The following is a 15,113-nucleotide window of genomic DNA, read 5'->3' as shown; positions in this document are numbered from 1 at the left end:
TTCACGCAGCTGACTACCTCCACGCAACTGACGACCTCCACGCAACCTCTGACAGTGGTTACACCTCTATCTTTGCAGAACACATGTTGGACTAGTCCTTCATGCAGCCTCAGAGGTTCACGCAGCAACCAACCTGCACGAAGGAGCAGAAGTTCAAACAGCAACTAACCTACACGCAGCCTGAAGGGCTCACACAACCTTCAGCATTCATGCAGCCTACATTCTTGCAGTAGGGTGCAATACCAGCTGTGGCAGTCATCAGAGCTATAGCTCATTGCATTGGGCTCCACAGCTGAAGGACAAGTTCTGGATGTTAAGAACAGAAAACTCAACTGGCATTTTACAAAAATCTCCATAGAACGACAAGATCTGCGGCCCTTCTGAGATTAACCTTTCAACTGTACAAGCTCACAGACACGTTCTAACGAAAGCCCTATCAAGGCCATCCATGCCATCACCAACAGACTGGATGCTCCATGTTGAAGCATTCCAAATGGTGACAAGGGAAGCAGGTTGTCCATCAGTGGACCTATTTGCAACCAGATTCAACAGACGGAGGCTTCGTCTCGGCAGGACCAGTTTGGGCTGTCGACAAACTGGTGATATCCTGGGCGATACTTCATGTTTATGCATTCCAACCACCAGCACTGATGGCACTGATATTACAGAAGATCGTCCTAACTAAGAACCTACTATTGATGTTGGTCACGTCTTATTGGCCGGCAAGAAACTGGTTTCCAGAGCTTGTCACATTGGCAAGGAAACCAACCCAGAAACTCCCAAACTGGCCAAACTTCCTTCTACATCTTCACACCAAGCAAGATCTCTACAAACTTCACATATGGAACATATTGTGTTAAACCTATCAGAATATTCAGCCAGAGCAGCCAAGGCAGTCTTCTTAGCCCTTCACAGATCCACGAGAAGTGTATGTGACAATAAATAGAAGAATATAGAAGAATATCACATTCCCTGGGGGTTATTAGAACCGATCCAGATCCAGATCCAGATCCAGATAGCACGCTCCCAGCTTCCCCACTTAATTAAGGAAAAAGAGAGGGTGACCAGGATACCGGCTTGGTCATGTGTTTCCGGTGCGCATGTGCAGACCAGGGGTGCGATCATGTGAGCCATTTTTTCTGTTCTCCGTGAATACAGTTTAGGAAATTTCCACTTCCTTTCGGAAATGAGTTGAGATAAGCAATAGTATGAGTCAGGATATGCATAAATGATATTTTTACTCTAAAAAATACATTTTATGAGTTTCCATAGCAACAGCTTTGACTTAGACTGAAAATGGCAGTAGTGCTTGTTTCCAGAGCAGATCTCGAAAACCGTTCAATATTTCTTCACCGAACTTGGCACATAAATAGATTAAGTGGTGAACTGGTATCTTTTGATAGTTTAGGTTTCTCTAAAAAAAATATTTTTTGAGTGTCCATGGTCACAAGTTTCATAAATTTATTCCTGACAAGTATTTACCACTGCAGGGACATCAGTGACATTGTCCTCTGGTCCAATATCTTTAATGTTTTACTTTTTTTTTTAACTTACATTATTATTTACTCTCCAGTATCGGATGGTGAAGGAAGCCCTTGCAGAAAGAGCTAACCTGATTGACATCGCCCCACATCTTGCCTACCCGTTCCCCATCATGTTGCCTGTATACAAGTAAGTGACATCGCCCCACATCTTGCCTACCCGTTCTCCATCATGTTGCCTATATACAAGTAAGTGACATCGCCCCCACATCTTGCCTACCCGTTCTCCATCATGTTGCCTATATACAAGTAAGTGACATCGCCCCACATCTTGCCTACCCGTTCCCAATCATGTTGCCTATATACAAGTAAGTGACATCGCCCCACATCTTGCCGACCCTCTCCATCATGTTGCCTGTATACAAGTAAGTGACATCGCCCCACATCTTGCCTACCCGTTCCCCATCATGTTACCTGTATACAAGTAAGTGACATCACCCCACATCTTGCCTACCTGTTCCCCATCATGTTACCTGTATACAAGTAAGTGACATCGCCCCCACATCTTGCCTACCCGTTCTCCATCATGTTGCCTGTATACAAGTAAGTGACATCGCCCCAGATCTTGCCTACCTGTTCCCCATCATGTTGCCTGTATACAAGTAAGTGGCATCGCCCCACATCTTGCCGACCCTCTCCATCATGTTGCCTGTATACAAGTAAGTGACATCGCCCCACATCTTGCCTACCCGTTCCCCATCATGTTGCCTGTATACAAGTAAGTGACATCACCCCACATCTTGCCTACCTGTTCCCCATTATGTTGCCTATATACAAGTAAGTGACATCGCCCCCACATCTTGCCTACCCGTTCCCCATCATGTTGCCTGTATACAAGTAAGTAACATCACCCCACATCTTGCCTACCCGTTCCCCATCATGTTGCCTGTATACAAGTAAGTGACATCGCCCCACATCTTGCCTACCCGTTCCCCATCATGTTGCCTGTATACAAGTAAGTGACATCACCCCACATCTTGCCTACCCGTTCCCCATCATGTTGCCTGTATACAAGTAAGTGACATCGCCCCACATCTTGCCTACCCGTTCCCCATCATGTTGCCTGTATACAAGTAAGTGACATCGCCCCCCACATCTTGCCGACCCTCTCCATCATGTTGCCTGTATACAAGTAAGTGACATCGCCCCACATCTTGCCTACCCGTTCCCCATCATGTTGCCTGTATACAAGTAAGTGACATCACCCCACATCTTGCCTACCTGTTCCCCATCATGTTGCCTGTATACAAGTAAGTGACATCGCCCCCACATCTTGCCTACCCGTTCCCCATCATGTTGCCTGTATACAAGTAAGTGACATCGCCCCACATCTTGCCGACCCTCTCCATCATGTTGCCTGTATACAAGTAAGTGACATCGCCCCCACATCTTGCCGACCCTCTCCATCATGTTGCCTGTATACAAGTAAGTGACATCGCCCCCACATCTTGCCTACCCGTTCCCCATCATGTTGCCTGTATACAAGTAAGTGACATCGCCCCCACATCTTGCCTACCCGTTCCCCATCATGTTGCCTGTATACAAGTAAGACCTTCTGGTCTCCATGCAGACACTCTACCCACTAGACCACAGAGTCAGTGGTTCCTGCATGGATCAGTGAAGATGAGTCATGAGTGGGTTGTGAGGTGGTAGAGATATCTGGACTGTTGTTTCTTTAATCAAGCGCAGAGTTTATGACCAATAATTTCTTGACAGTACTTTTGTCAGTGATTAACAGGGGTAGACACCATGATTTAATCCAAAGTCCACAGCTCATTTTGGACTAGCTGTCTGCAGCTTGTCCGTAGGCCCTGCCTAGAAAAAGTCTGTTTGGTCTAGTCACTTCAGCTAATAATAATAGTCCATATGAGAACACTGAAATCAGTTGAAAATGATGCCAAGAGCCAAGACTCAAACCATTTCGCACATACTGGACGAGTGACTCATTTAACTGGAGGTTGGCAACAAGACAAGGAGTCCTTCAAGATCTACCAGATCTCAGACACGCTGTCTAACACTGACTTACCCGTGTCAACAGTGAACACAGCTGTGTGTGTTTGACAGGTGGTGGCAGGTGCCGTACTTCTGGGCGGGGATCAAGATGTACGACCTGGTGGCGGGGAAGCAGCTGCTCAAGTCCAGCTACTACCTGTCCAAGAAGAAGGCCCTGGAGTTGTTCCCCATGCTCAAGAAGGACAGGCTTGTTGGTGCTCTGGTCTACTATGATGGTCAGTGGGCTAGGAACGTTCCTTAGCTGTGTTCACTTGTGTTGGGGACCCGTGAAGATCCGGGATAGAATAGGTCTTCAGCAACCCATGCTTGCTGTAAAAGGGGACTATGCTTGTCGTAAGAGGCGACTAACGGGATCGGGTGGTCAGGCTTGCTGACTTGGTTGATGCATGTCATCGATCCCAATTGCGTGGATCGATGTTCATGATATAAATCACTAGATTGCCTGGTCCAGACTTGATTATTTACAGACCACCGTCATATAGCTGGAATACTGCTGAGTGCAACGTTAAACAAAAAACCAACCAACCAACCAACTTGTGTTGAGATTGAGGGCTGGTTCCCAGTGCCTCATGCCTGTAGGAAGGGCACATCAGTATTAGGAGCAGGTGTTCATAATGTGTGATTGCCTATTGTGTGCTCATGCTGTCAACCACTAGTTTGACTCCATGATTGGGTTTGGTTCAGTCCACTGTAATGTAGCTTGAATATTTCTAAATGTGACATAAAATAAATTTCTCTGCCGCACATTATTTATTTCACATGACCAGAATAATAAGTTGCCTGAATAAAGTGTTGTTGTAATGTTCATATTTTTAATAGTTTCTGAAGGCATGTTGGTTTTTGGTAGAAATAATACTCTTCTATTTCTCTTCTCTTATAGATTCTTAAACCTTACTATAATGTCAGTAGTAACAATTATGTTGAAAGAGAGTAGTGTGCCTTTGAGTTAAATGCTATTTGATTCTAGATGTACCATCAGCTAATATCAAAACCTTTTTAATGTACCATATAATACCATTTTGTAAATCTGTTTGTCCAAGTAAAAGTTTTCATTATGAATAATGATGATCATGTTAAAATGGTTGAGATCGTGTTTTAGATGCAGGGTTTTACAGGATGGAAAGTATTGCTTCCTCCATACATGAAAATTAAGGACACAATTAAAATTCACTGTGCATCCCATTTGACACAACAGAGTATAGGTGCTCGAATGATTGATAATATTTTAGTTGCACATAGATTTATCTGTTATTTCAGTTGTTCCAGGAAATCACAGTTAGGACAGTCCATCAAACAAGGAAATCCCCCATCTTCAATAAGCATAAGACATCACATGTACATTGTGTTGTATTTACTGTTGGTGCAGTGGATGCCATTTTAATCTTTGGTACCCAAAAATATATAACCCAGAGTCCTCAGGACTCTCAAATATAGAGACCAAGGTAAATCCATGTGGATGTTATCTAGGGGTGAAACCATACATTGTACACTGGTGCATCGTAGCTTTTCATGTAATGATACGATATACGATACGTTTTCTTCTGTATTGATACAAGGTGATACACTTGCTAAAGTATATTACTTACTACTCAGTTAATGATCCCCAGCATATTTGTCTGTCAAATATTGCAAAATGTTGAAATTAATGTTCGAAGTACACAACTAAAAATAGCAGCTACAAACATGTGTCTCAAACTAGCTTTACCTTTCGTACATGCTCCGAAATATTTATAGTCAAGAAGTTTCCATGCAATTTGACGTAAATATGTATATCGCGATATGTGTCGTATTGTTACCTATGTATCGTGATACGTGTCGTTCACCCGTAGTCTTATACTGGGCTTTCCCTCCTTCTCCACAGGTCAGCATGACGACGCCCGGATGAACATTTCATTGGCGATGACAGCAGTGAGGATGGGCGGGGCACTCACAAACCACACGGAGGTCGTTCATCTACTCAAGACCATGGACGGGGAGGGGAAGGAGACAGTGTGTGGAGCTCATGTTAAAGATTTAATTACTGGTAGGTGTCTCATGTAAGGGTAGTGTTTGAAGTTTGTAGGGGGTCAATCCTCTAAGGTTTTGCATCATGCTGCATACAGCTTTTTTAATGTCTGGATGAACTGGTTATCATCTCAACACCAGATCTGCCTTGATGATGATCCTGTCAGTATCCTACCAGTGGTCGTTGCTTAACAAAAAGTGTAAAAGTTAAACAACCTGCATCAATTCGGGTTTCCCACCCACGTGAAGCTGACAAACCTTGATTATTGATATGCAGAATACCAACCCAGCATCAGATCCAAACTCACTCACTGAAAGTGTTATTATTTTGTAAACATTAACTGACTAAGATCGATTACTCAGTGTATTGTATTTCCTTTCTATTTTGATAAATATCCTTTACCCATTTGCCACCAAAGCTGCTGTTGACACCTCATCAGCCATATTTCAGCTTTCCTTATTAAGCTTCTTTTTTAATTTTTAGCATTATGGATCTATGCAGCTATGGCAATGAATAGGTCCATGGTGTTTATCACTATAGAATGGAGATATAATCCTGGATAATGGATGTTAATGTTTCGGCCATGATGAGCGTGGGAATTGGAATGTTGGTTGTGGGTATTACCTGCCACTTGTCGTGTTTGTTTCAGGTAAAGAGTTTGATATTAAAGCAAAGTGTGTGATCAATGCAACTGGGCCGTACACGGACTCCCTGCGTAAAATGTCCAACCCCCAGGTGAGGAAAATCTGCCAACCCAGCTCAGGCGTACATATTGTGCTACCTGACTACTACAGGTGAGTAGCTTGTTATACATGACCACTACAGGTGAATAGCTTGTTATACATGACCACTACAGGTGAATAGCTTGTTATACATGACCACTACAGGTGAATAGCTTGTTATACATGACCTCTGCAGTTGATAAGCTTCCTCTTATACATGACCTCTACAGGTGAATAGCTTGTTATACATGACCTCTGCAGGTAATTAGCTCGTTATACATGACTACGACAGGTGAGTAGCTCATTATACATAACGACAGGTGAATAGCTCATTATACATGACCTCTGCAGGTGATTAGCTCGTTATACATGACTACGACAGGTGAATAGCTCATTATACATGACCTCTGCAGGTGATTAGCTTCTTTTTATACATGACCGTTACAGGTGAAAAGCTCGTAATACATTACCACTACAGGTGAATAGCTTGTTAAACATGACCTCTACAGGTGATTAGCTCGTTATACATGACCACTACAGGTAATCAGCTAATTATACATGACCAGTACAGGTGACACTACTACAGAAGGGTGACCCATCAAGTGTGTCCAGTTAGTAGCAGGCCACAAAGTTAAAAAAATTTCAAAGGAGCCACTTGGCTCCTAAATATTTTTTTCAAGGAGCCAAATAGAATTTCAAGGAGCCAAGGCAAAATGTAAGGAGCCGAAAGTAATGACTTGTAATTTAACTGAGCTTCTGCATAACAAAACACACAAAAATCCATTAGTTTGAATAATCAGTTCTATATCATGAACAACAACTGTTGTTGAATGCTTTTGTAATGCTGTCAATGAGGACGTCAGCCATGTCTTTTGGGAATGTAATGAAACTAAACAATTTTGGAATGATCTCGAACTTTGGCTTAACAATTATCTTTCACAAAAAATTAAATTGACAAAATATCATATTTGGTTTGCTTCTAACTACGCTAATACTTTAATCAATCATATAGTTTTATTGGGAAAAAGGCACATTCATGTAAGTGGAATTAAAGGAACCAAACCGAAATTAGATATACTTATAAAATTGTTTAAAAAGATATATTCACTCAAGAAATTTATTGCTGAAAAAAAGGATGACAAAAAAAACTTAAACAAAAAATGGTTACCTTTATTCTCAGCATTTGATTCATAGCTCTCTGTTGATACATGATATGTTTGAGTCTGACTGTGTGTTGCAACCGTGTTGGTTTGAAATAGGACAATGTTTGTTTCCAACCCTTAAATTTTCTAAAGTGTGTATTGTGCCATTCTATGCAATCCGAAATATGTCTTTGACGGAATACTGTATTAATCTACAACTCTGGGAACAATAAAAACGTTGGAAAAAAAGAACAAAAAAACAACTGTTGTTGAAGCTTTTGAGTTTTTCAGACTAACAAGCTTTAGAACATTGTGTCAGTAACATCATCAGACAAGCTTTAGGACATGTGTCAGTAAATCCATCAGACAAGCTTAAGAACATTGTGTCAGTAACATCATCTGACAGTGCCAGTTGCAGGTTTTGGTTCATCGAGTGTGTCGACAGACGATGAAACTTCCGTGTCAGCCTCGCCATTCAAAGCATTCCGTGTTTTCTTGAGTATTCTGCGCATTTTTTTCCAAAAAAACCCACAGCTGTGTAGAAGGGGGTGCACATTATACACGAAATAATGAGTTTTGATGTTTTCCCCCATGGAAAGACATTACCCTGAGCACGTAACACCGGAAATACCATGTCAACAAATCCATACTGAAGTACGCAAATTAATCATGTAATTACACTGTCTGAATATAAAAAGTGTTCCTTGAGATATCTGGACTTATGTTTGTAACTTATTTCATTAATTTTATTCAAAATTACTTTTGATATTGTTTTAATTAATTTCGGTGAAATCATGTGTGAAGAGATCGGAAGATCGCACAACTCACCGTTATTAACAGAAACCACGGTCAGATTACCGCTATTGACGCCTTGAAACAAACTTTAGTTGATAGAGAATGGATACATATGTCATAAATGCCATACTTTGACTCGTTAAAGTCATATTTGTTTTTGTTGGACGATTCTGTGTCAACACGTAATTCTCGCGATCACGCGATCACGCGATCACGTGCGCGGGAGCCTTGACGGTGACTGGTCAGACTGGTTCCATGTAAAACCATGAAATACCCGGTAATAGCAATCAGCTGCTTCGCTTAGGGTTATTATTATTTCAAATATGTTTAGTAAAAATTGCATCTAAATTAACAAGATATTGGAATATATTATTCCTGATAAAAAAATAGTTTCAGATACAATTTTTGCCGATCCTTGCATTAAAACCCTGTAAAGTTATATCATTGGGTGTGTCTTGACTGAATCACCGGTAAAATGTGTGTACAGCTGATTGCTGTGTCCGGCTTAGTTTACGAGAAGATACACATGGTAATCTTAATCCCTGGATATAAAACAATGCCTAGCAGAACAAAAAAATACAATTTAAACGGTAAATCAACATGTCTGGTGATTTTTTATCTCAAATTTCGAATTTGTACTGACCAAGTTTCTCATCACCCTTTTGTTTGCCGGACTTCGCTAAAGGGGTAGATATATCTATGGTGTAATTTTTTTTCTGCGCTTGGTAGATCTATTCGAATTTTTTTCCCCAAAAAATACTGATTCCGCTAGAGAGGGGTGCGCACTATACTAAAGAAAATACGGTATTCATCATTTGCCGATTGACGATGATTTGTTGTTGTTTTGACTTGCGCAAATATGGAAAAATACTTTGTGTTTTTGAACGGTGAAACGACCGCCACAGCTGTCACCTAGGCAGATGTCATACAGCGCATGCGTGGGTACTCAACTCTTAACATCGTTAGTGCATTACTTAATAACAGAAAGTGCTTCCTTCATTCCAGGTATGGAGCTTCATATCGAAAGCGAAAACAGTACACATAGCCGGCCTTGCAGTGATCTAGTCGATGTTATTATGTTCTGATATCGATTTTTTTCGCTGAAGTTACTGCACTTACCGTATTAAAAACGATCTTTTTTAATATCTTATGACAAGAGATATTTAGTCGCCAAACTTAATTAAAGACAAGGAGCCAGATGGCGACTGACATGAAAATACCAGTCGCAAAATACAAAACTAGATGGCGACCAATTTAGTCGCAACTTTGTGGCCTGAGTAGTGAATTAAACTAAGTATATTTAACTACAAATATTCATGACAGGTATTCTTCAGTTTCATGTACCACACTTGTTGACAATTAGTTCTGACAGAAGTGGGTGATCACCAGGAAACTCAGCCCTGATTCGGCCCTGGCTGACTTAGTGGGTCACCTCACAGTGTAATTAATACTCGCTACCATCCACTGACATCTCTGCTACAAGCTGAGTACAAACTACTATGAGCCATGTTGAATAGGTTCCAGTTGAGAACCCTTCTCTCACCACCTGTTGTACGTGTTCCAGTCCGGAGAGTATGGGTTTGCTTGATCCATCCACCAGTGACGGGAGGGTCATCTTCTTCTTGCCATGGCAGAAAGTTACACTAGCAGGTAACAGGAGTTGTTAGCTTGTTTCTTGTAGAACACCACACTAGACATTATTCCAGCGGAAACACTTCACACATATCCCCAGTCCAAAAGTAATGTGTATGCATTGCGACTCAATCCTTTAATTATATATTTGGGATAAGTGGGATTTGAGCAGAAGTCTTACCATTCCAATTATATGACAGCTGTCGGGAAAAAATAGACCAGACAATCAAGTGATTGATATTGTAAGGAATCCGCAGCAACCTGTGCTGGTCATAAGTCTGTGTACCTGATCAGGTGGTTAGACTCGATGATTTGATTGATTGTGTGTCATCTTACCAAAATGTTGTGAATTGTTGACCACGATATCGAATCACTGGGTTGTCAGGTCCCAACTTTGTTATCTACAGGCTGCTCTCTTATAACTGGGGTATTGCTATGCGGCCTTGAACAATGTAACAAGCTTGGAGTCCCCTGGAATAGAGCTAAAAACTCCATGGAACTGGGCCATGTAGACATGTAGGAAGGTGTTTGTAGTTTTGGATAGTGAATCAGTTGTAATGACTCCATTCCTTTGACATGAGGGTGATAACTTGTCATTAGATATGTGATGATGTTAATCAATAGTTGTGATGGTAACCTTGTAGAACCATGGCTGTGTCTAACTGTTGATGGTTGCTGGAAGTAAGGAACCATGTGCATTTCTGATGCAAGGACTTCACATGTCCTCAGTATGAAAAAAGAGGAATATTTGCCATCAGGGTTGAGAGATTGAGTGTAACAACCTTCCCATATTTGCACATGTACATTTTAGCAATTCTCAGTGACGATTGGTCAGATTAAGTAATATGACATCACACTACACTCTCCTACCCAGAGTTCCATGTGGCCAGCATAGTACCTCTGCCACAGGCCAGCACCATGTGATGATTCGTCACATCTTAAACAGTCCACTCAAGATAATGCATATGTTTTGCATGTGTTTCATTTTCGACAAAGTCTACACATCCAATAAACATATCATACACTTTGTCATCATTTGGGACAGCTGATAAAACAATTCCTGCTCAATTGTTGATTGTTCTCTAATCTATTCCTAAATGTTCTCTAATCAATTCCTTAAATAATGTACGAAATTCTAGGAATATTTACCAATTGCAATCCATTTTTATGGACACAGTAATTTGTGATGCCTTCAGACAATGCTATTGGGCTGTTGTTTTGCATGGTGTGTAGTGTATGTTGTCTGCTGTGCCAGGTACGACGGACAGCCCCTGTGATGTAACGGACTACCCGCAACCCACGGAGAAAGAGATTCAGTTCATACTTAATGAGATCAGGAATTATTTGAATCCAGATGTTGAAGGTGAGATTGGCTGATTCTGTGAAACAGATAAGTGTTACAATATATATTTGTAAATGCTTCTAACACTGTAGATCTCTGTAGAACAACAACTTGGTCTACTAGTAACCTGTCCACTTACATAAGACCTGACATGCAAATAGGACTAAAAGAGCTAATGTCACAGTTTGTGTCTGTATGGATAGACTTATATATATTTAAATTATTGAAATCATGAATGTAACATTATGTCAAGGGTTCAAACCAACAGGAACTTTTTATTAGAACTGAAGTATATTGCCATAACATGCAATCCAAAATTAACTTGGGTTCTATTTTATTAAAGACTGTGATAAGTTTCACATAAGAAGTAAGATTGTTTATCCCTGTCGTGTGACTTGTTGTGTTTTCCAGTGCGGAGAGGAGATGTGTTGTCTGCCTGGAGTGGCCTGAGACCACTTGTAGCTGACCCCAACAAATCTGATACTCAATCCATTGCTAGAAACCACATTATAGAAGTCGCTTCTGATCATCTTATAACAATAGCAGGTACGTGACTCTTCAGAGAAGCCTGGACCCTCATTAAAGAGGTATCCTGACTAGGACATAACAGGACCTTGATGTCCCATCGTTATTGCTTAAACTTGCATCAGCCAGGACCCTCATTAAAGAGGTATTACCATGACTAGGACATAACAGACTCTGATACCCTTACAGTGTAAGGCTGCTTAAACTTGCATCAGCCCGGACCCTCATTAAAGAGGTATCAACCTGACTGCACAGTAACAGGATCCTGATTCCCCACTGTTATGGCATGGAGCTGCTGAAACTGGCATCAGGTGGTACATCAGGTTACGGAGTACAGCAAAAGCTGCCTTTCTGGCTACTGCATAATGTTATTTATACACCATGTCTGAGACTTATTCTGTCAGGTCTCCAGGGCCCCATTCCTTAAGGGGATATCAGCGCTAAGATGGTCATAACTTCCATACTTTAACACAAGATTATGATAGTCGGAGCTCTGAGATGACTTTTGGGATGCGGTACAGATAAATCTCCTGTACCCCAAGCTTGTTATGAGACACATGGCCAGGTCATCTAAGACTGAGTCGGGGGCGCTGTGGTCGCCTAGTGGTTACAGCATTCCCTCGTCACGCCGAAGACCTGGGTTTCATCCCCACACGGGTAAATGTGTGAAGCCTACTTCTGGTGTTCCCCACCATGATATTGCCGGAATATTGCTAAAAGTGGCGTAAACCAAACTCACTAACTTAAATCCCTTTGGCATGGGTTTGAATCACAAAATTAACTTGATTATGATTCTTGGTTTGTCAGCACCAAACCCGTGCTCATGGGTTTCACTAAAGTGATAAATATCTAAGACTTAGGACTTTCCTCTCACATTAAGCTGCCATGCCGGGATGTACGTGAGATGCTGATACTCACTCACTCACTCACTCTTTCTCTGTGTGCTCCAGGAGGGAAATGGACGACGTATCGTCACATGGCGCAGGAGACCATTGACAAGGCTGTGGAGGTGTGTGGCCTGACACCCACCTCGGGCTGCCGCACACAGGGTCTGATGGTGGAGGGATCTCATGGCTTCACGCCCACACTCTTCATAAGACTCGTCCAGGACTTTGGTCTGGAAAATGAAGTAAGGGTTGTGATAAAGTTAACCATTAGAGATGTAAGGTATTAGTTGGTGTGAAACACTGTTGAGAAATGTATTAGTTGAATGTATGTATTTGTACAAAGATGGACTGCCTCCGTGGTCTAGTGGTAGAGCGTCCGCCCGGAGAGAGGAAGGTCCGGGGTTCAATTAAAACATTAAAAGATGGTACTTAATGTTGCCCTGTCTGGCGCTCGGCATTAAGGGGCTGGTTGGCTTGGAGTCAGTATACTGTGTCTGAGTGGGGTATTCATGTTAAACTGCGACATGGTATCTCAGCGTGTGAGCTAGCACTATAAATCGGCATCAGTCCAGACTAGTACATGCAGCCACACAAACACACACACGTACATGCACGTCGCTATATAAGTGCAATAATCTTGGACACGACGTTAAAACCCCATTTCACCTCACCTCACTTGTACAAAGATGTTACCATAAACAGGAGCATATAATTTCTTTAGCCGCTTGTCCAAAATGTAGTAAGCTCAGATAATAATAGTCCATATACTGACACTGTACCTGCTACTGAAAGTAATGACTCCAAAGTCTGACCAGATGAGATATGTAGTCTTAGTGGTCATTTGGTTGTTAAATATTGACTACACACAGTCAAGAAGTAGATGAAAGGAAAGCTAATGTCTGTTGTCTCCAGGTTGCTCAGCATCTTGCCAACACATATGGAGACAAGGCATTTAAAGTGGCCAAGCTTGCCAACCTGACAGGACGGCGGTGGCCGATTGTGGGGAGGAGATTATCAGAGGAATACCCCTATACAGAGGCCGAGGTAACCATCAGAAGTTGTTGATATAGGATGTGAGGCTGGTTAACCAATCAGAAGTCATTGATGCATGGTGTGAGGCTGGTTAACCAATCAGAAGTTGTTGATGTCTGGTGTGAGGCTGGTTAACCAATCAGAAGTTGTTGATGTATGGTATGAGGCTGGTTAACCAATCAGAAGTCATTTATATCTGGTGTGAGGCTGGTTAACCAATCAAATTATTCAAGCTAGGTGTGAGGCAGGTTAACCACACAGAAGTTGGCAATGCATGCATTGAGAACAGTTAACTAATCAGAAGTTTTTGATGTATGATGTGAAGCAGGTTAACCAATCAGAAGTTGTTGTTTCATAATGAGAGGCCAAGGTAACCAATCAGACGTTGTTTGTGCATGGCCTTGTATTATATGTTGTCTTCCAATGTTGGCAGTTTGTGTCGCAACAAGGTCGTCAAACCTGGAACACACAAATAATGGATGTTTTTCATATCCAAAAGCAATTTTTTTGATCTCACATCAAGGATGGGGTATAGTATTTGGGACCTTCAATATTCTGACACAGGAATAAATTTTTGACCCCAGCAGTATTGTGTCCCTGTAGTCCCTGTCATATGGACAGTGTTGATCAGTTCAATGTGCGTTAACACCAGTGGTTAGTGAGGCCGCATGAGTAGAATGTATGAAGCCCAGGATGTCTGCCATCAAATGGCTAGTATATTGCTGATGTGGCATAAAATAACCCCCCCCCCCCCCCCCCCCCCCACTCACTCACTCACGAAATGATGCTACTCTCTGACAGGTAAAGTATGCAGTGCGGGAATATGCCTGCTCGGCAATAGATATTTTGGCACGACGTACTCGTCTGGCATTCTGCAACGTCCACGCAGCGGAGGAGGCCCTGCCACGCATCATCGAAATCATGGCTGAAGAACTCAAGTGGAATAAAACAAAACAGAAGGTTTGTTGCTGCAGAGCTTTGTTTGAATCCAGCTTTGCTATTAATCTTTACAACTACCAGGCTTTCTGTGCATTAGGGGGGCACGGGTGGCCCAGTCGTCTAAGGCACCGTGATTCGCTGTGCAGAGTTGCGTCCCTTGGGCACACCAGAAACCTATGATTGTGGGTTCAGTCCCGGTTCGCCCCGATTATGTTTCTAGGTTTGTCAGCATCATACCCGTGCTTGTGGGTTTCACCGAAGTGGTAAACGTCTGAGACCTGCATCAGGTCTGAGACCTGCCACGCCGCAATATAACTGGAATACTGTTAAAAGCGGCGTTAAACCCAACTCACTCACTCAATTCTGTTCATTAGTCCCGCAGAGCTACTGTTGAGAATGTCGCCATCTAAACAAAGGGGCATTATATACCTTATAATTCTGGTGATTTCATTTGGAGGTATTCTCTATGTTTCAGTATGGGTACAGCACGTGGCGTGTTTCCTGGAGTATACTTTCAAAAGACTTCTGTATACCCATG

General features: G+C 42.1%; 1 protein-coding gene across 6 annotated transcripts in view; it reads left to right on the top strand.

Moving 5' to 3' along the window:
* Window positions 1–15,113, top strand: part of LOC139464060 (glycerol-3-phosphate dehydrogenase, mitochondrial-like) — a 50,473-nt gene that overhangs the window by 18,942 nt on the left and 16,418 nt on the right. For all 6 annotated transcript variants that reach the window (XR_011653090.1, XR_011653091.1, XM_071245600.1 and 3 more), the window contains exons 5-14: window positions 1,574–1,671; window positions 3,606–3,769; window positions 5,416–5,577; window positions 6,209–6,353; window positions 9,783–9,868; window positions 11,106–11,213; window positions 11,604–11,738; window positions 12,668–12,846; window positions 13,517–13,648; window positions 14,438–14,596. Coding sequence is in view for 4 of the 6 variants with exons in the window: in XM_071245600.1 (XP_071101701.1) it covers window positions 1,574–1,671; window positions 3,606–3,769; window positions 5,416–5,577; window positions 6,209–6,353; window positions 9,783–9,868; window positions 11,106–11,213; window positions 11,604–11,738; window positions 12,668–12,846; window positions 13,517–13,648; window positions 14,438–14,596 (1,368 nt within the window). In the remaining 2 variants the exon portion in view is untranslated. The remainder of the gene's footprint in view (window positions 1–1,573; window positions 1,672–3,605; window positions 3,770–5,415; window positions 5,578–6,208; window positions 6,354–9,782; window positions 9,869–11,105; window positions 11,214–11,603; window positions 11,739–12,667; window positions 12,847–13,516; window positions 13,649–14,437; window positions 14,597–15,113) is intronic.

Source organism: Haliotis cracherodii, unplaced genomic scaffold (assembly GCF_022045235.1).
Source record: "Haliotis cracherodii isolate W230 unplaced genomic scaffold, xgHalCrac1.p SCAF_16, whole genome shotgun sequence".
Classification (NCBI taxonomy): Eukaryota; Metazoa; Mollusca; class Gastropoda; order Lepetellida; family Haliotidae; genus Haliotis; species Haliotis cracherodii.
Note: the sequence above shows the minus strand (reverse complement) of the source record. Positions and strands in the feature narration are given on the sequence as shown.